Source organism: Sesamum indicum, linkage group LG8 (assembly GCF_026168435.1).
Source record: "Sesamum indicum cultivar Baizhima isolate 11 linkage group LG8, ASM2616843v1, whole genome shotgun sequence".
In the NCBI taxonomy this organism is placed as follows: domain Eukaryota; kingdom Viridiplantae; phylum Streptophyta; class Magnoliopsida; order Lamiales; family Pedaliaceae; genus Sesamum; species Sesamum indicum.
The window spans coordinates 24,171,635-24,196,733 of NC_142664.1; the positions used below are offsets into that span (position 1 = coordinate 24,171,635).

At 31.0% G+C, this 25,099-nt stretch overlaps 3 protein-coding genes across 4 annotated transcripts; all 3 read right to left on the bottom strand.

The window, feature by feature from the left end:
- Positions 1-2,387: 2,387 nt before the first annotated feature.
- Positions 2,388-4,235, bottom strand: LOC105168725 (uncharacterized). Of its 2 annotated transcripts, none has more exons than XM_088883206.1 (4): positions 4,141-4,235; positions 3,983-4,039; positions 3,763-3,808; positions 2,388-2,870 (listed from the first exon to the last, which is right to left on the bottom strand). In XM_088883206.1, the coding sequence occupies exons 1-4, from the start codon at positions 4,192-4,194 to the stop codon at positions 2,584-2,586; spliced, it is 444 nt and encodes a 147-aa protein (XP_088739332.1). In that variant the 5' UTR covers positions 4,195-4,235; the 3' UTR covers positions 2,388-2,583. The 2 variants fall into 2 exon arrangements, with proteins under 2 accessions (XP_088739332.1, XP_011087170.2); XM_011088868.3 differs by having other exon boundaries at positions 4,001-4,039; positions 4,141-4,222.
- A 12,279-nt stretch (positions 4,236-16,514) lies between these two features.
- On the bottom strand, positions 16,515-21,080 carry LOC105168727 (uncharacterized). The gene is made up of 2 exons (XM_011088871.3): positions 20,940-21,080; positions 16,515-18,809 (listed from the first exon to the last, which is right to left on the bottom strand). Exons 1-2 carry the CDS (start codon positions 20,948-20,950, stop codon positions 16,787-16,789), a joined length of 2,034 nt encoding a protein of 677 aa, XP_011087173.1. The 5' UTR covers positions 20,951-21,080; the 3' UTR covers positions 16,515-16,786.
- LOC105168726 (DNA glycosylase superfamily protein) lies at positions 20,924-24,619 on the bottom strand. The gene is made up of 4 exons (XM_011088870.3): positions 24,095-24,619; positions 23,326-23,526; positions 21,734-21,790; positions 20,924-21,208 (listed from the first exon to the last, which is right to left on the bottom strand). Exons 1-4 carry the CDS (start codon positions 24,485-24,487, stop codon positions 20,963-20,965), a joined length of 897 nt encoding a protein of 298 aa, XP_011087172.2. The 5' UTR covers positions 24,488-24,619; the 3' UTR covers positions 20,924-20,962.
- Between the last annotated feature and the right edge of the window lie 480 nt (positions 24,620-25,099).

Sequence of the window (25,099 nt, forward strand, 5' to 3'; positions counted from 1 at the left end):
TGGAGAAGGAGAAACAAATGCTAAGGTCAAAGCCGCAAAGGCTCACTTGTTCTATAGTCAACTTAATTATGGTTGAACCAGCATGTAATAATCATGTCATAATAAAATATTAAAATTGATATATTACCTTTTTTTAAAAAAAATCAACAATAAAAATAAAATAAATTGTATATGATGCTTATCAGTGTCCAATAACGCTATAAAATGCTGAAGTGTTGACTAAAATTCCAAAATTTTCGAAAAACTAACTTATAAAATAGATATTAACACTTCGATTTGATGTTTAAATTAGCAACACTTTTAAGTAAGATACAAATAAATATATTTAAAAAAATCAAGAATCAGTAGTGACGAGATAGAGAGTGGCGTTGCTCAAAACTGTGCAAAGATGAAAGAATAGCACGTTAGTTGGCTGGTGGTGACTGACTAATTCCATTGGCAAAATTTAAGAGTCGATTATGCACGATTTCTACATCCCTATACTGCGGATTGGATTTTTTATTTAATTTTTTTGTTGTATTTTTTATTTTATTTCACATGTACATATAATGTATATAAATATTTTATTAGATAAAATTGATGATGTAATTTTTATATATGTAATGTATATATGTGAAATGAAATAGAAGATACGGACAGAAATTACAATAAAATATCTGATCAGCTATATTGTAGGTAACCTCCCAAAAAAAAAAAAAGATATATTGAAGGGTAAGTTTAATTTCGTAGGATTATGAGTGTTTAAGAATACTTCAATAGCTATTGATATTATATGCTTTAAATACTTAATAATTAGGCGTTGGCAATGAGAGGAAATGCACAAAGGCATGAAATATTCAACTTTGAATATTTAGAAGTCCACGTCAGCATATTTGGTCGGAATATCCAAAATCTCCAAATTCAAAAGTAATTTTCGACACGTTATACAATTATTTATCTTTAATGTAGGAACCTTTACTTTTTTTCTATAATTGTAATGGGTTCGTTACCTATCCACATTTCTTCCGGACCAAAAGAATCATTCTCCTACTTTGATAGGACCAAATTGCAATTAAGTTAATTACAAGTTACTTCCTTATGAAAAAAAAATAGGCTGAATTATACAATCTCGTCGTATTTTGTTAAAAATAGTGGAAAATACCCCTTAATTTCAAAGAATGCGTAAAACGCCCTTTCATTAAAAATTTGCTTGTTTTTATTTTATTTTATTCTATAATTTAACAGAAAGATAAAAATATTTGTATTTAACCACTAATATATAATATAGTGACAAAGTCATAGAAGTTTCAAGGAAGCTTCGCGTAAAAGTGCATATGACCATGTTGATGGTGACAAACCCGTATTATTAATTAATTGATTAATGTAGTTTATGAATTAATTACTGTTTAAATCTTCGCTTTAACTGTTTCAGCACTTTTAATCACTTCTTTTTCCAAGTAAGACAACAAATGAATCCATCTCACTCAAAACATTTGAGTTATAGACAAGGGTTGAGAGATTTTGGGCCAACTTCGTACCTTATTTTCGTCTTTTTCCCTTAAAAAGATTGAACTTGATATCCCTATCAACTAAAATTTATTTTTTATTTAGTTTAATTTCGATATTAATGTGATTAGTCCGTTATTAATTGTGATTAAGAGGGTGTTTGACTAAGCTTTTTTAAAATATTTTATAAGATATTTTAGGAGTTAATAAGATATTGGATCTTATTTTAAAAATAAATTCCTAAAGTGTTTGGATAAAATAAGATGTTAAAACTTATATAAGATGCGAAAACATCATATAAGATATTAGAGTGTTTGACATAATAATAATTTTTATTGGTAAAATAACTAAATGGACATGATACTATTAGAATCAAATAAGTTGTTGTTTTTTTGATATATTTTGCTTTAAACTTTTGGATAAAAACAATATATTTGTACGATGGTGTTAGTGAAATATTAATATAGTTATATAACTAATATTTTCTTTGTTTATGGCCCCTACAATGAGCTCGATGTGTGATGGAATGTTATTAAATCAATCAAAATATGAAATTGACATAAGTCCGATCAAATAAGTAGGAATTCTTGCTGCAATCACTGTTTTTTGTACTGGGTATAAATCAAAAGGACAACAAGATGAATAGTGTTTTTAAATTATGCAAGAAACATTGTATTTGGATGGCGGGACTGACCCAAATCAAAATACTTTATTTATGGCCGTGTATTAAAGTGTTTGAGCAATAATCAAATATAAGTTTTAAAATTTAATAGATATTCAAATAATTTTAAACAGTAATATTTTCGACTCAATTCATTTAATAAATATCACAAAATAAAAGTGTCTTATTTTGTTCCAATTCTTTTGAAGAGTCTTATCTTGGAATTCAAAAACTACAGAAATTGTAATTTATAGGGTGACAACTATTACTGAATATAATTAAATAAAATACATATTTTCCTCAAAAAAATAATAATAATAATAAGCAGAAGGACAACACACTCTTCCAATCCAGACAAAATATGACCACCAAATTAAAGTTAATTTTGACGGGGAATCCAACAAGAATCGGGCCCCAGTTTTTCGGCCTAAAATTCATTAAGGGCACTTGGGCTTGTTGCCATGGGTAGTCATATTTGTGTAGCATTCACCACACATTTCTCTGTTGCCATAAGTCCCTGGAGGCACACACTTGCACCTCGCACAGCAACTTCCACAGGCCCTCATGCACAGATTCTGCCTTGAGTGAAGGCTGCACCTATGTTTGCACAGCCCACCACAGTCCAAGTGGTTAGGGTTCGGAGCCGGAGCCGGAGCAGGAGCCAAAGCGGAAGCGGGAGTGCGGGAAATTAGCCGATCTTTGAAGTACGTTGAGAGGTCGACAACTGCAAGAATTGTTGAATAATATATGGGGTATTGTTAACTTCGCTAAGTTAATGTACGTAAATTGCAAAAAAGAAAATGACAACGAGCTCCTTTAAAAAACGTAGCAAATTACCCCCTAGCTAAACATTAGATAGGGGGTAATTTATTTCTTTTTTCAATACACAGGAGATAATATATTATTTTATTTTTTATAAAGATTTTTTTGTTCATTTCCCATATCATATGGGAGTACATTGCAATTTTAAATAAATAAGTAGTGAGTTTTTATTTAAAAGTTGAGGGGCGGGATGCCTTTTTTTCTCTCTCTCTCTTTTTTTTTTTTTCTCTATTGGGGAGTTTCTGTTTTTCTGCCTATTTATCATTTCACATGGGGTAAAAGCCAAATGAAAAGTGTATGTTTGCGTGAAGGTTTAAGGAAAATGATTTAGATGGAAATTTTAAATCAATGTATTAACTTATATTTTATTTTTATATAAATGCACAAATCATATGTAAAAAGACATATTATTTATATATTTTAGCAACATGTAATTTTAAACATAAATAGTGTGTATTTATAAAATAAAATTTGAAAAAATATTATTAGAAAAAATCAGGTACAAATATTTTAACCCTAATTCCCTGCAAGATTTACAAATTAACCAAAAAATTATACCCACAGATAATTACATATGAATAATTGTTTATTTTTCGGGGACACAAACTTATATCAGGCAGAAAGGCATACGGACATGAGTTAATTGATTCTTGAATTTTAGAGAGAAAAATTTATTCTAAATAATGTAGAGAGAGAAAATAATAAATAAAATGCAATGCATTAATTACCAAATATTAAAATGTAGACCTAATGACCTTTGAATTTCAAGAAACACATGAAATATACCAACTCACCCAAGTTTTGCATTAGCTTTCTGCTGTCTCCCCCTCTGCCAAAACCCTAAAGGAAATATATTTAAAAAATATATTAATTAAAGGCATATAAATTAAGAAATAATGACCCAATTTTACTTGCTACATCTAAATATTGATGGAGCAGAAGCCATAAAATTTAAAAAAAAATTTACAAAAGCAGCGGAATTAATCGAGAAAAAAAAAAACAAATTGGAATCACATGTAATAGCGGGCTAACATGGCTTGTTTCTTCATTGTTCTTGAAATCAGATGAAACCTGCATTAAATAAAAAATTTGAAATATTAAACACAATTCTGTGGGAATAATCAAAATTGTAGAGAGAGAGAGAGAGAGAGTTTTTTGAGATTTAATTTTGCCTGAGAAATGAAGAAGAGAGAGAAAGTGAGTGCAATGATCACTTTTGCAGCCATGGTTTAGTGCTTTGAACTCCGGCATTCCTGCTGTTTTGATTTTATAGAGGAAGAGAATTTTTGACAATATTGTTGTTTTCCAAGAATGCCCCTGGTGAGTGAATATTTAATGCCCAGAAAAAATCTTGCATGGCGTGGGTCATAGTGTTAATGATTTCAGGTTGAATATTTTGGTACGTTTAGCAGGGATAAAGATGACTTCAAGTATGGATGAATTTTTTGGCGATTGATGTTTTACAATTAAAATGTTGTAATTTCGAGATTTATATATAGGTATTTAGTTTATTTTTTATAATAATATGTTGTTTCTATATTTAATTTTGAATTTATTAGTTGATTCTGGAAATATTAATGTACTACGCACTGAATATTATAATAATAATATGTTAGTTGATTTAAAAATAACGATTTATTTATAAAAAAAAAAAAAGAAAGTTGTCATCAAGTTAATAACAATTGTCTTATTTCAATAATTGTCACACTAGTCAATTGTGCTACATATACAGTTACCAGTGAATATTGATGATGTACCAAAATCACATATATAATAATAATTTAGAGATGATACTATAAACGGTAAATTATGTATGTATTTTTTAAAATTTGATATAATTATAAATACAATATTATTATTAAATTAAAAATTGTAAATGCACTACTTGAAATCTATTTCATCTTGCATGTAATTTCATTCGATAGGATTTTTGCTGAGTAATATTTCAAAACTACCTCTTACAAAATTTTAACTATGATTTGATCTTTCTAATGAACTAAAATGTCTTCTGAACCAAATTTCAGGTAGTGATACCCTAATCGGTTCATCAGTATTGCACTACTTTAAAGTGAAAATTGCTATCAAGAGATATGAAAAATTGCCTACATATGACGCCATAATACAGAGAGATCGGAGAAAATATATATATAGGTGTCAACTATTATATAGTCTACTTTAGCATTTTGGATATTTCATTTTGTTGAATATTTTTTTTTCTTTCTGCTGAAAAAACGGGGAGACTATTTAAGCATTTTTATATTTCTTTTTTTTGGGTAAATTACATATGATCATTTGAATTATGCACATATTTACACTTTGTCATCGATTTTTTTTTTTGTTTTGTCAACTTGCAATCTCAACTTTACGAAATTTTTACTTTGTCTTATATGCCCATTTTGTTGTTGATTTTTCTATTAGAAAAACATCACATGTTGTGCATATGTGAAAATATCACATCACGTAACCCTTAAATATTACATGTGCATTGCATGTAATATTTTTTTCAAAAAATAACTTATTTGAAAAACATATATAAATGGCGAAGTGCAAAATTTTATGAAATCGATATGGTAAATGGCACAAAAAAAAAATTAGATGTCAAAGTATAAAAAAGTTATAATTCGGATGGTAAAATGTAGCTAACTCTACTTTTTTTTATTAGGTTTGTAATTTTTGCAAACCTAAAATAAAACAATTATAATTTACAATCTAATTAAAATATATTTATAAATATATAAAATTTTATGAAATATAGATATAATTTACCTTATTATAAGTAGTAAAATATCAAAGAAAAAGAAAATAGCATACTACAGATTCAATGAGGAAGTTGTTGTTGAACGATGTATGTGTTATTATTATTCAATAATGACATAGTTACTAATGAGTATCTTAATTTAGTAACATATGTGTTGTAATTGTCTTGTCATTGAGTTATCATTATATATGTTATTATTTTTTCAATAATGACATAATTACATGGTAATAATTTAGCAACAACACATGCGCAATAACAACTATATCTGTTGTCTTTGAATCTACTATATACATCACCAATTTTTTATAATGTGACAATTTTTACACAATATTCGTCATTGTCAAATTAATAATTCTCACTATTACAATGAAATAAAATATTATTATTATTTAATATATAATATATTATTACTTAACTTTTTATAGCTGATTTTATTGTTTTCTTTTTAATACTGGCCGTTGTGACAAATATTTTTTATGGGTATATAATAAATAATTTTTATATTTTAAAATATATTAATATATAAATCAGTATATCACATTAATAAATATAAAAAGAAAAAAAATAATATTTTATCAATTAATATAAATTTTGAAAAGTTGAATAAGTTAATTATTTTAACATCAAGGGCATTTTTGACTTCACACAAAAATGGTGTGGCGGTGTTACTGACCGCTATTTGTGAGTATGGAGGGACTTTTCTTTTTATATTAGTATAGATATAATATAAAAATAAATGTATGTAGATTATGCTCTTTTATATATAGTTACTTAATTAAATTAATATCTTCACATTCAACATATATATATATAAGGAAATAAAAAAAGAAAAATATTAGTAACAATTGAATTACCAACCATATATATTGAATGGCTACAGTGCAAACACAGTTGGACATCTATTTTTCTTGCAGCAGAGATTCTTTGCATTAAAATTGATTAAATATATGTTGTGCTAAGTTGTTGTCTTGTCAATTCAATTACCATTTGACCATTTGTACTTTCTAATTAAATTATAGAAAATTATATTTTCTTACCGGATCAAATATTACTAATTTAAAGTGTAATCACTTTTGAAATGTTCAGACGTAATAATTTGTATTTATTAAAAATTTAAATTTAATTCTTGACCAAAATCATTCATTTCAAAATTTATTAAACAAAAATCAGTTCATTTGTAATAAATTATTGTATATTAATTCAAACACTTACCTATTATTCAAAAATAAAAAATAAGACAAAATTTTCAGGCTTTATCAGTAATGATTGATATAGCAGGAACAGGAAAATGTAGGAGCAAGAGGTGACAAAAAGATGAAAATATCAGCATACTTAATTTCAGCCAGCTGGACTTTTTTAATGCTCTGTACAAAATCAGCTTTATTCATTTTAATTATTTTATTTTTTTCTAAATCAGAATGAAAATTTGCAATGTACTAGGTTAGGTTAGGGGAGATAATATTTTTTATAGCATAAATAGGGTCCTTTTTCTTTTGGTCCAGTTAGTTATTGGTTTTTCAATTTTGATTCATAATTTTTAAATGGGGTTTAATCTAATTTATTTTTTATATGATATTGTAAATAAACAAACTATTTTATATGAAAAAAATAGTAATTTTTCTCTCTATATTTTTTAAAATGAAGTAATTTACCTCTCTGTCTAAGGAGATAAACTATTTCATTTTAAAAAATACAGGAAATGTTGTATTTTAAAAAATACAAGAAGATAAATTGCTATTTTTTTTATAGGGCAACTTGCTCATTTTCAATATTACAGGGGGTTACTTGCATTTTTCTCCTTTTAAAAAATAAACTTTTGATTTCATGCTATATTTTTGTTAGATATTTTAATAAAAAATAGCACGTGCTTAGCACATGACTGTTAGGATATTTACACTTTTTGCCTCATTAATGAGGAAATTCTCAAATTTTGTCCCGTACTTTAGAAAAGTAGCATTTTTTGCCTCATACACTTAACAAATACATGGCCTTTTTAATTAAATATATAATAAAAATATATCATGGGACTAAAAGTACTATTATTTTAAAAATATGGAATCAAAAATTAAAAAAGAAAAAAACTCATAACCATGAAACCAAAAATAAAAAGATTCAAATTACGAGACGAAAGTACTACTCCCCCTAATAGGTTTAAGTTACTAATATTTCATTTGAATATCATAAATTAGACTACGTATGCCGTAGTCATTTTTATGTGAGTGTATTATGAGTTAATGATAATCAATTTATACAACTTGACTCCATGAAAATTTAAATCCATGATTTATGCTATACAGGAATAAAGTGTCATCTTATCCTAATATATTGCCATGGTTGTAATAACCAAGTAAGGTAATATCATAAGGAGTTTATGGCAATTGAATGCTATTAATTAGGGTAGCCACAATCAATTTAATCTGATCTACACAATTTTAATAAAATTATAGCATTTATAACTAATTTGGACCTGAATAGGAATTTTACGTATAGGTCAAATTTCATTGTTACTCTTTTATCATTACTTTGTGACTGTTCCATCAGTAATAGAATATTCCATTCATTTTAATTAAATTCATTCCAAATATTATGGTCAAGAACCATAATAAGATCTATTTAAAAAATAAATAAAAAGATTATGAAGATGTATTTGAAAGATGAGAAGTTAAAGTGAAATAAAAAATAAAAATGAGAAACCAACAATTTATTTTTCCCCTTATGTATAATAAATATTCGTAACATTGTCACCTCTGCAACGGAGAGATTGGAATGTTTTAAGATTTTTTCCACTTATAACAAATGTTTTTTTGACACTCTCGACTTTTATGTCTAAATTGCTTTTCTACAAGTAAAGGAATTTTTGCGCGTAGTCTGTTAAAATAAGCATTCATTAGCTTATTATTGTAAATAAGTGAAAAAAAATATTTTATTATTATTAATTATTATTTATCATTTATGATTTGTGCTCTTAAAGTACATAATTTAAATCGATTAAACTAAAAATTATAAATAATCCGTTACTAACTACCACAATTTATTATTAAAAATTATTAATATTAAGTTATTTTCTCGTACACTCAAACTTCAATATTTTATTACTTTTATTTTCATTTTGAAACACTCTACTTTTTTCTTTTTTTTGGATAAATGTAAGTTTCATTAATAAAACAAGATCGTACATTATAACAGTACTCAACTGGTGGTTTATCACTCGACAGGCCAAGGAATACGCCATAATCTAAATACGCCCAACACTCTATTTTTACTGATGATTAACTTACACCTTTTCATATGACTTATTCTCATTCTAAAAATAAGATATGTTACAAGCACTCCCTTAATTACTTCTTAAAAAAACATAATTTCACCAATACCCCAATAATCCAATGACTGATTATTAATAGATTACTCTAAATTCATCATAGAAAATTAATTATATTCATATAAATTGTGAATCATTAAATTAGCACATAATAATGATAATATTATTTATATGTAATATAACGATTGTTTATTTATATAAAAACACTGTGCAATCCACAAAGTGAGGAGAGTTAGTTGCCTAGGATCCCTGTCCTGTACAATAGTTGTCGCATCAATGTGTAGTCAAAGTTTTTAGGTATGTCCGGTTGTTGCTTTGGTGGAAAAGCAACAATCTGGCTGTCACTGTCGTTACACCGGCCCTTTTTTTAAAAATATGTAATTATTATTTTTCTTAAAATATTTTTAAAATTATATTTATATTTTCTGCAAAAAAAAAAAAAATTATACATGATGCCTGACTCTATTTTGTTATAATTTGAACGAAAAATATTAATATCAGCAAAAAAATAACGTTAAGTAAATTATTAATTTTGTATCTTATTTGACGTTCTCATGTATATTTTTGTACTTGTAAGGGGATAAATGTAATAAATATAAGTATATAAAGAATGAGCTAACATTATTATATTTTTTTTCTTTATAATTACAAAATTATTTCATATGAATGTTAAATGAGGAATAAAATTCAAAATTTATGTAATTTTTTTTATGTCAATATTTTTCATCCAAATCGTAATATAAGAGGATTATATGTAAACAATGAATTGTTAAAGGGAGCGTAAGTGTAATTTTAATTTTTTTTAAAAATATATAATTTCACATTTTCTTACAGTATAGTGTAATTAACATTATATATAAGCTAAATCAAGAAAAATGAAAGCCACCTATTTTTTGCTGAAAAAAGGATATTATGGTGAATACAAATAGTGTTTATTGCCTTCTGTCCTATTATTTTTATATAATATAATGTTGATGTACATAATATAATTGAGATAAATAACTCAACGCCACCTATTTCTCAATTTTATTGTACTTGTCTCGCTGCAGGTGCCCTATCGCCTCCAATTTTAATTTGCTTGCATTATTTGATTCTTCATTCAAAGCATGCTATTTAAAATTACAATATGTTTGTTTGAGATATGTTATAATTGTAAATACTTTTTTATTTAAAAAATTATAAATTTTAATTGATGTCACCAAAAAGTATATCAACTTTATATTATTGGGGTGCGATTCAACACACTTAACACTAAAATTCTTACAAGTGATTTCTACCTCTTCAAATGAGAAAATGAGAGGTTATTTATACTAATACAAATGTATGCTATTTAGAACAGGTATGGATAAAATACTACTTTAATCTTTACTACCCCGTATTACATAGCTACAATTTATTAGCTGAGATTATTCTAGTAATTCATTGTTCCACATCAATTTGGTAAGTTTGACTTGGACCTTCTTTTTATAAAAAAAGTCATTCTTGCTTTATTTAACTTGATTTCTTTCCTCCATCAACAACCCCCAATCCCTGGATATCATGAGGATATTTAGGATTACACTATGATCTCGGACTCTTCTCAAATCTGACATATATTAGGATATCATGACGAGGATACATCACAGTGAAAGGACTGTGTCGTCGGTGGTCGAGGGTGACGCCATTGCGGGTCGAGGCCATTTGTCGCCATAAGGGTAAGGAGGGCCTAGCAAATCATATGGTCGCATAGCGTCGTGTTGCGCTATGTCATCTCACGTTGCATTTTGTTGCGTCACGTCACACTATGTCGTGCATTACATCTCTCTTCGCACTGTCGCGTTGTGTTGTGCCCCACGATATTGCATCGCGTTGTGTTATCTCGCATTCAGTAGTGTTGCATCGCACTTTGCCGCGTTATGTTGTTGCTTTGCGTCAATTTCACTTCCTATGAGTAAATGTACTTGAGAGTCGGTTAGGTTTTAGTCCGAATTAGGTTGTGATATGTCGAGAAAAGGTATTGAGAGTGGGAAGTTGTCATCAGATGGGGCGGTGCGGCTGGTCGAGGCTCGACGCCTCGACTTGGGTTAGGTCGAAGTTGCCTCGGCCAACCTCATCTGTTTGATGGGAGCTACCTCGACCAATTCTGTCAAGCCTCGGCCGGATATTATCTATGAGGTTGCGTTTAATTTGTCTTTGCCTTCCACTTCGGGAGGATTGTTGATTTTCAAGATGAATTTATTTAGGTAATTAAGAATTTGCCCGAGAGTCATTCTTGATTCTTTTGAAATTTTAGTGGGCTCTGGTTCGTCTTAAATAATTACTAGCCTTGTCCATGCCAAAAGTGGTGAGTTGGAGTCTTCTATAACCCCCCAATCCAGGCTCCGTTGTTGTGTTTATGGATGTCGAAAATTCTTGAGTCTTGAGGAGTTTGAAGGTGGTGTGGTGGTGAGAGGGGGTAGGTGCTTGACCTTCTCTCTCCTCTTGAGGCTTTCCTCTTCCGAATGATTCTCCTTTAAGAGGGGGTGTGCTTGATATCTACTCTCCTCTTGAAAATTCTTTGAGATGACTTTCCTTCAAGAGGGGACAGACATTTGACCTTCTCTCTTCTCTTAAGGTTCTCCTAACATGACTCTCCTCCAAGAGGGGGAGGTGATTGATTTTCTCTCCTCTTGAGGTTCTCCTCTGTTGGATGACTCTTCTCTAAGAGGGGGAGGTGTTACTCTTGTCTCCTCTTGAGGAATTATTCTTTTGGATGACTCTCCTCCAAGAGGGAAAAGATGCTTGACTTCCTCTCTCCTTATGAAGAATTCTTCTTTAGGATAACTCTCCTTCAAGAGGGAGAGGTGCTTGACCTCCTTTGTCCTCTTAAAGAATTCTTCTTTGGAATGACTCTCTTTCAAGAGGGACATGTGCTTGACCTCCTCTCTTCTGTTGAAGTTCTCCTCTGTTGGATGACTCTTATCCAAGAAGGGGAGGTGTTTGATATCTTCTCTCCTCTTGAGGAATTCTTCTTTTGGATGATTCTCCATCAGAGCGAGAGGTGTTTGACCTTCTTTCTCCTCTTGAGGACGTCTTCTTCGAGTCAATGACTTTTCTCCAACAGGGGAAGATGCTTGACCTCCTTTCACCTCTTGAGGTTCTCCTCATTCACTCTGGTTCGTTGTCTTCTACTCACTATTGTTGGGGGCCGGGTTTGCACCTTAGCCTGTACGAGGATAGCGAGAAGGTCGTGAGCTGGGCAACTACACTCAATGTCCTAGGCAACTACACTTGAAGCGACCTAAGTTGAGGCGTCTTGCAGGGTATGCTCGGAGGTCCATCGAGCCCGCCTAAGCCCCATTGCCACTTCTTGCTCTTTGGTCCATGTTCATCTACAAATGTTGATTCGCTTATTTCTTACAGACGGGACAAAGTTGATGTTGCCGAAAAATTATATCGACTAAATTTATATTATTGGGGCGCCATTCAACACACTTAATACTAAAATTCTTACATGTGATTTCTTCCTTTTCGAATGGAAAAATGGGAGGGTATTTATACTAATACAAATATATGCTATTTAAGGTAGATATGGGTAAAATACTACTTTAACCTTACCTACCCCCTCTTACATGACTACAATTTATTGGCTGGAGTTATGCTAGTAATTCGTTGTTTCACATCAATTTGGTAAGTTTGACTTAAATCTTTTTTATATTAAAATGCGTCCTTGCCTTATTTACCTTGATTTCTTTTTATCATCACTAATAAGTATCGCATTGTGACAACTTATTGTAAAAGAGTATTTAAAAATTTTCAACAATAAGAGAATATTTATATTCTATAACAAAGCATTATATAAGAGTTATAAGGATAATTTGGGGAAGAAAAATTCAACGGAAAGTAAAATCTGTAGAAGAGCTGCTAGTTCCACAATATTTTCTTTTTTGGTTGGTTCACAAATGATTAATGACTCAGCGGACTATAATTATAAATATCTACTCGTAATTATAATCTGTGAAACTCACATCACAAACTGTAAAAATTAAAAATGCTCATGCCCGACCTTATGTATTCAAATTATATTTTTTAATAATAACTACATTTCATTACACTACAAGAAATATAATAATTAACCATAATTATTTAATATGGTTAAAAATTATGGATAATTACATTTACATTCCTTCATCTATTATTTTTTTACACAAACTATTCCTATCTTTTGAAAAAAAATTATAGAAACCATCCCTACCAGTATTTAAAATTCAAAAATGCCCCTATTGACTACGATAATCTTTAAAATAATTTTTTAAGAATAGAAATACCCTTAAAGGGTGTTTTTGTAATTATGAAAAAATAGAAAAGTGTCAAAGTAATATTTATGAAGATGAGCAATATGACCTCATATATTTTTTTATTATTTGTATCAATTTTTAATTTAATACAAATTATTATATTAATTTTTTTATTGAATTTCTATAAAAAAAATTTGCACCTTTTAATAGTTAAAATGTTAAATTATTCAATTAATATATAAATTATTCCTTAGTAAAATTATTAAAATTAAAAGATTATTTATTCTCTATTTTTATTTAGAACCAAATTTTACTAAAATTAAAATTAAAATTAATTTATGTATTTCATATAAATCATATTAGAATAAATAAAATAAATAACTCATTTATTAAAAAATATTTGAAATTATTAAATTTTTTATTTTAAAAAAATTATCCCTTCTTCCCCAACCACACCGCCATACGAATCCTAACTTCCATTTTATTAAAATATTTTTTTAATAAATAAATTAATTTATTTTATTAATTCTAATTAGATTTATATAAAATACATAATTATTTTTAATTTTCATCGTAGTAAAACTTAGTTAAAAATATAAATAGAGGATAACGAATCTTTTAATCTTAATAATTTTAAATAATTTATACAAGTATGATAATTTTTTATAATCTATTAACTAATTTTAGTTATATATTAATTGAATAATTTAATATTTTAATTATTAAAGGTATAATTTTATATAGATATTCAATTAAAAAATTCATAAAATAATTTAATTTTAAATTAAAAATTAATATAAATAATAAAAAAATATATGGGATCATATTATTCATCTTCATAAATATTACTTTGACACCCCTTCTACCTTTTGATAATTACAAAAACACCTCTAAGGACATTTCTTTTCTTGAAAAAATATTTTAAAGGTTGACCTAGTGAATAGGGGTATTTTGGGGTTTAAAGGTTGCAAGGGGTGGTTTCTATAATTTTTCAAAAGATAGGGATAGTTTGTGTAAAAAGACAATAGGTGTGGAGATGTAAATGTAACTATCCCTGAAAATTAATAATAAAAAATCATCGACTATGGCTATGCAGTGGTTGTTAACTGTAGTTTTTACGAGCGTGAGTAATACATTTGTCATTGTTAAAACTCCTGGCAAAAGTACTTGTCATGGCTCATAGTCATAGTAAAAGAATATTTTTATGGGGAATAAGTTAAGTTTTTGCATTGATTTTTATTTAGCTATGGTTATAATAATTATTTACCACTGATTTACTCCATAGCCAGTAAAATCATAGGCAATAGTAAATCTTTTCTAGTGTTACATTGATACATTCAAATATCAAATGCTGCTTAAAAGGGAAATAGCACTTCTCGTTCCGTAACTTAAATTATTTCCACTTTTGATTTTATTGGTTAAAGAATTCTCATTTTATGATCCTGTAATATTTAGAAAATAGTACTTTTATTTTCATAGATACTTTTCATTAGATACTTTAATGAAAAATAAGCACGTGACCAGTTAGAGCCTACCCGTCCCATTGATAAATTATCTTTTTTAATCCCATACTTTTAAAAAGGTAGTACTATTAGTCTTATATACTAACACATGGCCGTTTCTATTAAATATCTAACAAAAGTGTTAGCTTTTAAAAGTTACAAAATTCATAATCAATTAGACCAAAACTGAAAAAATCCTAAATTATGAGACAAAAACTACTATTTTCTTTTGTTTAAATATATTCATAATTCTGATACAAAATACATTCAAATGTAAAAACAAATAAAAAAATGTTATTAAAAAAAAAAAAACATACAGTCACATTCATCAAAACCGAAATTCACAACTCCTTTTTGTGAAATTTCAACTTTATTATTTTGAGCACAGCTTCAGTGAAAAACTATATAAGCATAATTTCTTTTTTCCAAAAGAATATCATCATCATATTTATCAAAACATTTTTTTTGTAATAAATTCCCCTATTATTGTTGATAAAAACCATCATTTCTTTTTACAACAATCTGAATGCCTGAAGCTATTCAAGTTTATGAATTATGGTATTATTATTTCGGCAGTTATTATTGATGTTCTTAGGAGATGGATATTAATTTTCCTGAACGAAAAAGAAGAAAAGCAATAAATACAAAAATAATTTAATTCTTCCTCTCTATACTAAATTACAAGATTATTAGTAGCTTGACATAAACATCATGATTTATCCCAGTGAAATAAAGCTAGTTTTTACTAATATCGTCTCTCAATTCCTCATTCTATAACCTGAGCTCGGAGAAGGAAGAGACAAGAAAATACATGCAAAATGTCAAATATTTTAATTCATTTTTTCTAACAATCACGGGCTGAACTTAAATAGTTTTATATTTTTATCATGTTTATACAATTGATCGAGCTTGACTCAAGCTTCAAATCTTATAAAACGAAAAATGGGTATTGAAACTTGACTTATTGTGTTGTGCAAATCAAGTTTTAAACAAGCTTTTAACGATCACACATGAATTAAGTATTGACTTGATTCATTTTGCAGCTCTAAGCTCACATCAACATGCGATAATTTGATCGTTAGATTCTTATATGCATAGTTTTAACGAATATCGGCTTGCTCTTGTTTAGAGGAAACAAAAGCACAAGTTCCCTTCATCTCAGACAAGAACAAGGAATGGCTTAGAGCTACAATTCAGCAGAAGTTTCTGATAAATGAAAAGCTGTGATCATATGCATTTACCAGCAACAATGGAAAAGAGGTGCTTCATGAGATTAATCTAGTTAAAAGATGCTGTACCAGAAAATTAATTATCGGAACATGCGTGTCCGCAGAAGTGTATATCAGAAAAGGCAAGGTGGTGTTAGCTACTGAGAATGTAATTCTTGAATCAGAAACTGCAACAGCAAGCATCAAGCATAACGTGATCGAGGGCTGGAATTATAATTCTCAATATCCTGATGCAGAACTATCAGCGGAGGTTTCTGTAATCATCCCTAATGTTCTTTCTCAATAGTTAACAATTTGCTGTGTGCATGCAGTTAAGCCATGACTTTCTAAAGAAAATAGAACGGCAAACAAACAACATGATCTTTGTATGTTTAGGTCAATGCTGTTCAGATAGTAACTTCAGATTCACTAATGCAGCAGAAAAAGGAGACGGGCTTTGTCTGTAGTAACACAAAAATACTGTGCTTCTGCTAATGAAGATATTATGAACTTGCGGAAAGTAATTAAAGAATGTAAGCAGGCAATCTGCTGAATACACGTATTATTTGGTTAAAGCTGGAAGATTATAGTTGAACAAGAACTTGTAATTTTCAGATAAGCATTGTAGCATAGTATGTTACAAGAATGCTAATCCTACACTACACTCTTGATGAAACTAATGCTATCTACCCTACATAAGTATTGGTTAAAATGTAATTCTTCAAGAGGCCTAAATATTTCTATGATGTACCAAGAAATACTATACATAAAAAAATCAATGGTATCCTTTTGAGGCCCTGGATTGGTAGAGTTCCAATCTCTTTTTCCCTTCATAAGCTAAGGTTTCAAGTTCTTTATCCTGCATTAAAGTTGCCTGCTTCGTGGCCCATTCCAACACAATGAGCACGTCTTCCTTAGCTAATTCCTCACTATCGGGGACATGCATCGCAAGATAACATAGTAATATAAAGGAGGGAAACTGTACCATTTGCTCGCCAAAATAAACTAACGGTATGAGGTGCTTAATACCTCCTTCAGAGATTATGGATTTGCAGTGATTGACATTGAGAAAATTATTGGGTCCGGCAAATTTGTTGAGTGCTACAGCTGCCTCACTAGTAACTTCTGGTTCCCGGTCGTCAAGCAACCTTACCAATGGGCCAATAAATCGTGTCTCACTTGCACGGAAAGTTCTTGCCAAGTTCCCAATAGACCTAATGCTAGGAATGAGTAATTCTGATTCTGCTTTCTGTACAATTGTGAGAAACTGGTCCACTACAGCTTTGCAAGCTGGTGCAGTAGGCTTAAAAGCCAAACGCCTCAACGTTTCGTCTTGCTCAGCCACAGCCGTGATCTCCATTAACGCCATGGCTGAATTGTATTGAACTTCTTCGGGACCTTTGTCAATCAACACAGAAAAGCATAAAAGGGCTCTAGATTCTGTTATGCTCCTACAAATTGTAACATTTCCTGCACAGAGATATCGAAGTGCTCTGGCAGCCATGGATTTCATTTCTGCCTTAGTAGCAGGATCTTCAAATTCCCTACCCTTAATGCTGTCTCCACTAATGGCAGTATGTGGCCTATGATGTTGGCGGTGGTGGCGACTTTTTTTTTTGCGGTTTTGATTAGTTCTCATGTTCTGCTGAGTGGCCTCATAATTGTTGGCTTGAGGCTGTCCCTCGCCTTGCTCGTTAGAGGGCACCGTTGGCGTTTTCACTGCCATAGTATTTGTCACCAGATTGTGCATTTGGCTATTCGTTGACATCCCCATTGGACGCTGAATTTTACTCTTACACTCATCATCTTGTTCGTTAGTCCTATAGTTAGCATCAGTAACGTCCATGTCATTCTTCTGGGTATTAGCCATCACAACTGAGTGAATCGACATGGCTTGTTTAGTGGGTATAGCATACTTACTATGCTCTTGAATGGTCTCGAAAGCAAGATGACTAACCAGCAACTGAATAACGTTGCTTTGAGCAAAATGATCTTGGCACTTGCGATGATGAGCAGCCAATTCCGAGACGGCCCAAGCAACCACAACCTGAACCTTCATGTGCCCTTCTTTGAGGATTTTCGCAAACACCTGGCAGACACCTGCATTCACAATCTGTTCGACGCTGTCCGGATCCCTCCCAAGCAGCCCAATTGCCCTGGCAGCACTCTCCTGCCCTTCCATTCTCCCTTCCTTGGCCAACTTCAACAATGGCCCAACCCCTCCTTCCTCAATTATCAACTTCCCATATCGATCGTTGTCCCGTGCCAACGACACAAGCGAAGCAGCAGCATCCGTCCGGTCCTCTATCGTACCCGAGCACAAGATCGCAATCTGTTCCCATATCAAGCATAGAATCGGCTCGTTTGCCGCGATTGGAGGCAGTCCCAGATACTCGTCGTCACGATCATCCGCAGGGGTCGACACACGAAGGAGCCACGAAACGTCTCCAATAGAATTCTCAAGCTGTTGGGTGATTTTCCTGAAGGCCCCTGCTGGGATTATGGTGAAAATGCGGGCGATGCCATTGGCGCGGCACTTGAGCACGAGCGTCAAGGCCTTGTCGAGAACTTGCTCCGTGTCGTCAATGATTCGTCGCGTGGGCCGCTCATAGAGATCTCCGCTAGCTCGCGCGGCCTGGCGGAGGAGGCCCACGAGCTTCTCACTCTTGGTCTTGACTTCCAGGCAATCTTGGCGGAAAGAAATGGCGCCGTCCGCCAACTTTACAACCTCGTCCGCGTACTGTATCGGCTTCACGAGGATTTCTTTCACGAAATCCCCCATGATCACGGCGGAATTTCTACCAAATCAACAACAGAGGATGAATTTCAACTCCCTGGTCCTTTTCGAAATCAAGAAAGACGTTTGGGAATATCGACGTCGTGGTATTAGCTTTGCTTTTCATGTTAACGGGGTTTAGCGAAACGGGAAGGTGTTTGCATAGCAGTATTGACAGCGGAGGAGGATGAAAAGGGCGGCGGGCGGCGGTGGTGGTGGTTGAGGAAATGGCAGTTTCCTTGAGCGGAGTGGTAAAACGAAATTGTCTCAATATCTTTTGTTTTTTCATTAAACCAAAACTACTGACTGTTACCACCTTTTTTATAGGGACTGCATCTGCGTTGGTTGGTCTTTATAATCCAACAATACAGCAGAAACACACACTATCTCTTTCCCCATAATATATACTATAACACCCCCCCCCCCCCGCATGTGTGTGCAAAATATAATTAAATTATTATATAATAAAAATGAAATAAATATGTGTTATGCTTTTCAACTATAAAATAGTACAGTGTAGTATAGATAAATTGGTTGATTTTTTCTTAAATATCTTCTACCTTCCATTAAATTTAAATTAATTATATAATAAGTATAATATGATCAATGTATAATTTAAAAAAATAATCATAAATATAATAAATACTTACCTCAATAAGGTGTAATTTAATTGTTGTAATTGAGATTCCATCATCATAAAGTTATGGGCTCGAAAATTCTATCAATATATGATTGTTGGCCTACTTTAAAAGTCACTCGTAATTAATTACATCATTTCATATTAATAACTGGAACATTGATATTTTTATTTTAAGGGAATTGGAATATTGATAATTGATTATTAAAATTCATTATAACTTAATTCTAAGTAATTCTCTAAACAATAGTACAGTAATAATTACAGTGTGATGGATTTCACATGGCCGGACCTTTTTATCTTATAAGCATATTTTCTTCTCCATTTTTTTATGATTTAGTGTTTTTTTTCCCTCATTTTTATGTAATATACCACAGAAAAATTATTGTACAAGAATTATTTTATGGATATATGGTTTTTTCCCCAATATATTTCTTTTTTCTTTTTTGTAAAGGTTAATTTTTAAAGAATTGGTTATATATGTTAGATTATATTTACTCTCATCTCATTGTTCATTATTGTTTTTAATCTCTTGCGATTATCTCATTACGATTGTTCACTAATTTAAGCGTCAGAGTACTAATATATTCTTTTGCAGGTCCCATTCTTAGATTTGCAAGAATATAGGGTTCAAAGATTTGAGTTAGACTTGTTTTAAACGATCAATTTTTTGTTCACATCAATTTGAATATTTCAAAATTAATATTTACTTTGTTGGGTACCTTTTCAAAGTTTTTATTTGAGTTTTTTTCATTTAGTAATAAAAATTCTCATTATTAGAAAATATAATCTACTTTGAATTAGGAATTTAATGTGTATTCATCTAAACAACTCATTCATACAAAATTCTATCTTCAAGATTTGGGTATTAATTGAATTTATCTTTTTATCTTAAGGAAACCCATAGTTTCATTCATCTGAAAATTACTTATTAAAGTAATCAATTACCTATTGATGCACTCTTTATACTTTTTTAATAATTACAAAAGTTTCTTACTATTATCAAGTATTTAGAAAATATTGCAGCTTGAATAATTTAATTAAGCTTGATTAAAATTCTAACAATGATAATCTCATAATGCATTTTACATATACATATTATATATATTATTTTTTAAATATATAAACATTATTAAATTTTAGATATATAATGTATACATATAAAAAACAATATAAAATATGATACTAATTTGTAAGAAAAAAACCCACACTGCAAATTAGAAATATATATCATTAGGAAGTTGCCATAATGCTGCAAAAGTACTTGAGATATATTTTTTTTTAAAAAAAAAAAAAACTTATAAAATTCAAAATCTAAGATGATAGAAACTTATAAAATTCTTTGTTGCAAGGAATTTCCGACTTATTTTGAAAATCTTACAAAGTCAGTTTGAAAATTTTCAAATTTACCATTAATGAAATATTATAAGTCCTATAATCTCATTTTTAATATACGGCAAATCAAAACATATTTTAGAAACCGAAATTTTAATCCATGCTGAGAAGCAAACGCACCTTGATCTCATCAAACTGCATTTCTAAAGGTTTTGAACTATACATCGATTGGAATAAGCTAACAGAGGACAATCTCCATCTTCGGTTTCTTTAGTCTTGCCGCCTACTTTCCGATTAGAGCATCTCCGACAAACCTTACCATGAGTGTACAGAAGACAATTCAGGTCAAATTTCAGCTCAGCTGGAATCCGCGTGTTGAGATGGAGGTACGTCTTTTTTATGTCTGCATCGGCTGGTACCCAACCCATAGTCTTAGCTATCTGGAAAACCTGGAAAATTGATGGGGACGTTTAGCAATTTAGGCAGTAAGGAAACTGAAAAGGATGCAGGACATTCTACTGGAACGATAAGGACGGACTGCTTTGGTAGACGAGAATTGCTAGGTAGACGCTTAATCATGTCTGTTATTTTGTTTCGTAGCTGAAGTCTAAGTACATGATATAAGCACGGCATCAAGAATAATCAAGGCCCCGATGCAGAATATCTACCCAATACGAATCAAGAAAAGACTAATTTGTCCCCCATCTATGAACACTCAATTGAAGCCAGTAATACTTCATGATTTGGTAATTTTCAAGAAAAAAGAAGGGTAGGATTGTCTATTACAGCTCATACAATGTAGCTAAACAAACGCCCGCATATTTACATTTTAGGATGTCTAACATGTAAAAGCAGCTGGCAAACAGGATACAGCGGAGTATTTCACTAATGTTCATGCATCACCATATTTTCCAATAACATCTTGTTTAATCCCATTATTACAATCAATGAGTCGTAAATAGAAAATGACTCACATGTGTGTCAACTGGGAAATCGTCGTGTTGCAAATGGAACATCAGAACACATGAAACCTGCCAACAATATAAGATAATTGTATGACAAAGTAACTTTTGCAAGATTAATATTAAGCAACATCACCATCTAATTGCATGCACATACACATTTCTGTCACAGTCTGCTCATATAATGTACTTTTTCACTCATCACAATTGTCACAAAGTGATTTCATTTCCTTGTAATGGAAACTTATGAAGCATCACTAAGCATAGCCCAATACCATGGTGTGCGTTTAGATATAAAGTACTAATCAGAAAAGTAACTTTACGAATGAAGTTAATACTTGTGTCTTTGGACTCGGTTCAAGATGCATAACATTGACAATGATTACAATTATACTGTTTTTGGCTAAGTTTATTTAAAACATTTTAGAAACTAATTCATTTTATAGATGTTTTTGGAACTCACAAGATGTCAAATCTTATTTTAAAAAAGAAGAAGTATTTGACTATAATAAGATTATGAAGCTTACAAGATATGAATAATGACAATTTTGTAATTAGTATGATCAAAATTGAAGGAGTTTGTTAAAATTTTATAATAAGCTATTAAACATCTTTAAAAAACTTAGAAGCTCACCCAAACACCCTCTATTAATCAACTATACTAGGCTTATCCGACACTCATCAAACAACCTGTAATAACAATTATAGTGTTGGAACGGATTTACAGCCAGTTTTCCTTCAACTAAAACTGCTGCCCGATGGCCAGACATGAAACCAGAAATCTCTAACAACAATTTGATAGGCGTTGATAGTTATTCTCAATTGTAACCAGTTTAACATATGCACTATTTACCAAAATCCTATACTTACACCGTAAGTAACAAAATCATCCCGCTATGGAGAATTTGGATTCCTACTTTGATTTACCGTGGACACTTCTAAGCAAATGAAAAAACATGCACAATTGGCAAAAGAGAACCTGAATATTGTTATCAAAACCATCTTCACCACTTTCCCCTAGTCCTATTGTGAGTTCGAAAAAAAATGTACAAGTTCTTCCTCTCGCTACCTATAACATAGATACAGATGAAGATGAAAAGGAAACCCCAAATCAAATATCGTGCCTTGCCTAGTCTTGTTGAGACTAGTTGAAATGCTTTATGAAGCCCAGAACATTAAAACAAAATTCATTCCCCAAAACCAGCTCAAACACTTTTCCCAAGTCCATTGCACAAATATTGAAAAGGAAAATTTTAGCATGCAGCCTACATGGCAATCTGAAGATTGAGAAGAAAAACATGGAAAAAGATCACTCATAAAATGAGTTACTGTTGAAATGGAGAAACAGTGTGAATATTAGATCACATCAATGATGGATCTAAATCTCATCAATGTGGAGAAAAGGTGTAATGGCTAGAAGGACACACGCATTGTGTTATATAACCGTCAATAATTAGGAATAAAGTAAACTCCCCTCAACCATCTATATCCAACAAAGACTACTACTCACTGTAATTCAAATTAGGCAGCAGGAAATAAACCAAAGCCATCAGAACCACATTCAGTCACTTTTGAAAAGGAAAACTTTAGCGGCAGAAAGTTACCGTCTTGGGACCAATCCCTTTCAAAAGTGAGAGCTCTGCTTTGACCTCCTCTATGGACAATTCTCTTAAGTATTCCATGCACAACTTCCCCTTTTTCTCAAGCAAGCAACTCAACAAATTCTTTATACAAGAAGACTTTGTTGGTGCCAGACCTCCACATCTTATTGCATCCTCAATGCACTTGGAATCAGCTGCAAGAACCTAAAAATAATGCAGGCCCCATGCATGAGAAAGAAAAAATTACTAAGAGATAACAACAGATAAGAAAGAAAACATCTTTATTCGAGCTGGAAATCACTATCTACTAAACAAAAAGGTTCTACTACTACTACTAAACTAATCAAAAGAAGGAGCGTTCTAGTCTTATGCAAACATCTCAAAGATTACCTCACCGGAGCAAAGGCCTAAGAAGCTGACTAGAAGACCACTTCTTTTAATTATGCACACAAAGAAATCACCATGAAAAATCAATCAATCAACCACAAGTGAATTTGAGGACACTTGGTACATTTATCAGATCAACATCCTCAAAACATTTCAAGTTAATTAACATGAACTAAAGCTCACAGCTCCAAAAGGAAAATCCATGAAACACATCTCCTTGGATGCAAGCTACAGGATAGATTATTCACATTTAACAGTAACTTCAAGAACATGATGGAAGCTGCCAACTTCACATACCCTTTAAAGCACAAACCATGAAAATCAACTCAAAAGCCGAGAAAGATAAAAGAACCAAAAGAAAAGGCAGCAGAAAAGGCTTACATACATCTTCCCAAGTAGGGAAAGAACTTTTAAGCGAAGCAAAAGCCCTTTCAGAATTAAGCTCGGTTGTATTCTGGGACAGTATGGTTTTCACTAGACCATCCAAAACACTCTCTTTCTCATCAAATTCTCCGACACTCACACAAGGCTCCAACTTGGTAGAAATTTTGAGTTGGGATTTTGCTTTCAATCTTTGTTCGCGGTATTTGATGAATTCTTGGGGGAAACCGTGGAGGGACAAGAGGTCGTCTCGTACAGAGACGCATTCTTCAGGGGTTGGGCGAAGGTGATGGGGGAGTGGGCTTTCGGCGGTGGCGCAGCCGCTTTTTGCGGTGGTTTTGGGAGATTTGGCGGAGGATTGCTGGTGAGGTAGCTTTCGCTTGCGGGTTCCCTGCATTTACTTTTTTATTGGTACACTACTGAACAGGATTTCACTTTGCAGAATTCTGAAGATTTGGGGAAGCCTGTGATTTCATTGTTATTCATTTAGACCATTTTTGTAAGCTTTTATTTGAATTCGAGGAGGTAATTGAAGAATGAATTTCGGGCAATTATAAGTTTTAAATTTATTAGTATTTTATAAAATGTATTTTTAAGGGGAAAATGCAATTTTCCGAATACGAGAAATGAGCAAAAATATTTCAATGAAAAAAAATTAGAAAATTATCCTTTATTTTTGAATAATTAAGCAAATTATCACTAACCTAAATTGTGATACAGATAATTTGTTTCATTTTCTAAAATATAAAAAATAATTTGCTAATAAGATTTTTTTTCTCATTTTTATATCACGTGTGATTGTGATGTCCATAAATATTTATATATACTTGAGGGATTAATTTAATAATTATTAAAAAAATAAATATAATAAAAAATAAACTACAAATTAAAATTTGAATATATTAAAATTTTGAGGAATTAAATGGCACTTTACGAACCTCTTGGGATTAAATTACATAAACTTAGAAATATAACAAAATTAAAATACGGTGTAGCATTTACACGGCTA

Bases quoted from the DNA above. Each gene is read 5' to 3' on its own strand.
- LOC105168725 (XM_088883206.1), bottom strand. From the start codon at position 4,194: ATGGCTGCAAAAGTGATCATTGCACTCACTTTCTCTCTCTTCTTCATT. The intron at 4,040-4,140 runs GCAAAATTAAAT...TATTTAATGCAG, and splicing joins CTCTCTTCTTCATTTCTCAG to GTTTCATCTGATTTCAAGAA. The intron at 3,809-3,982 runs GTGATTCCAATT...TATTTCCTTTAG, and splicing joins ATGTTAGCCCGCTATTACAT to GGTTTTGGCAGAGGGGGAGA.
- LOC105168726 (XM_011088870.3), bottom strand. From the start codon at position 24,487: ATGCAGGGAACCCGCAAGCGAAAGCTACCTCACCAGCAATCCTCCGCC. The intron at 23,527-24,094 runs GTATGTAAGCCT...CATTATTTTTAG, and splicing joins CTTTCCCTACTTGGGAAGAT to GTTCTTGCAGCTGATTCCAA. The intron at 21,791-23,325 runs GTAACTTTCTGC...TATTGTTGGCAG, and splicing joins AAGGGATTGGTCCCAAGACG to GTTTCATGTGTTCTGATGTT.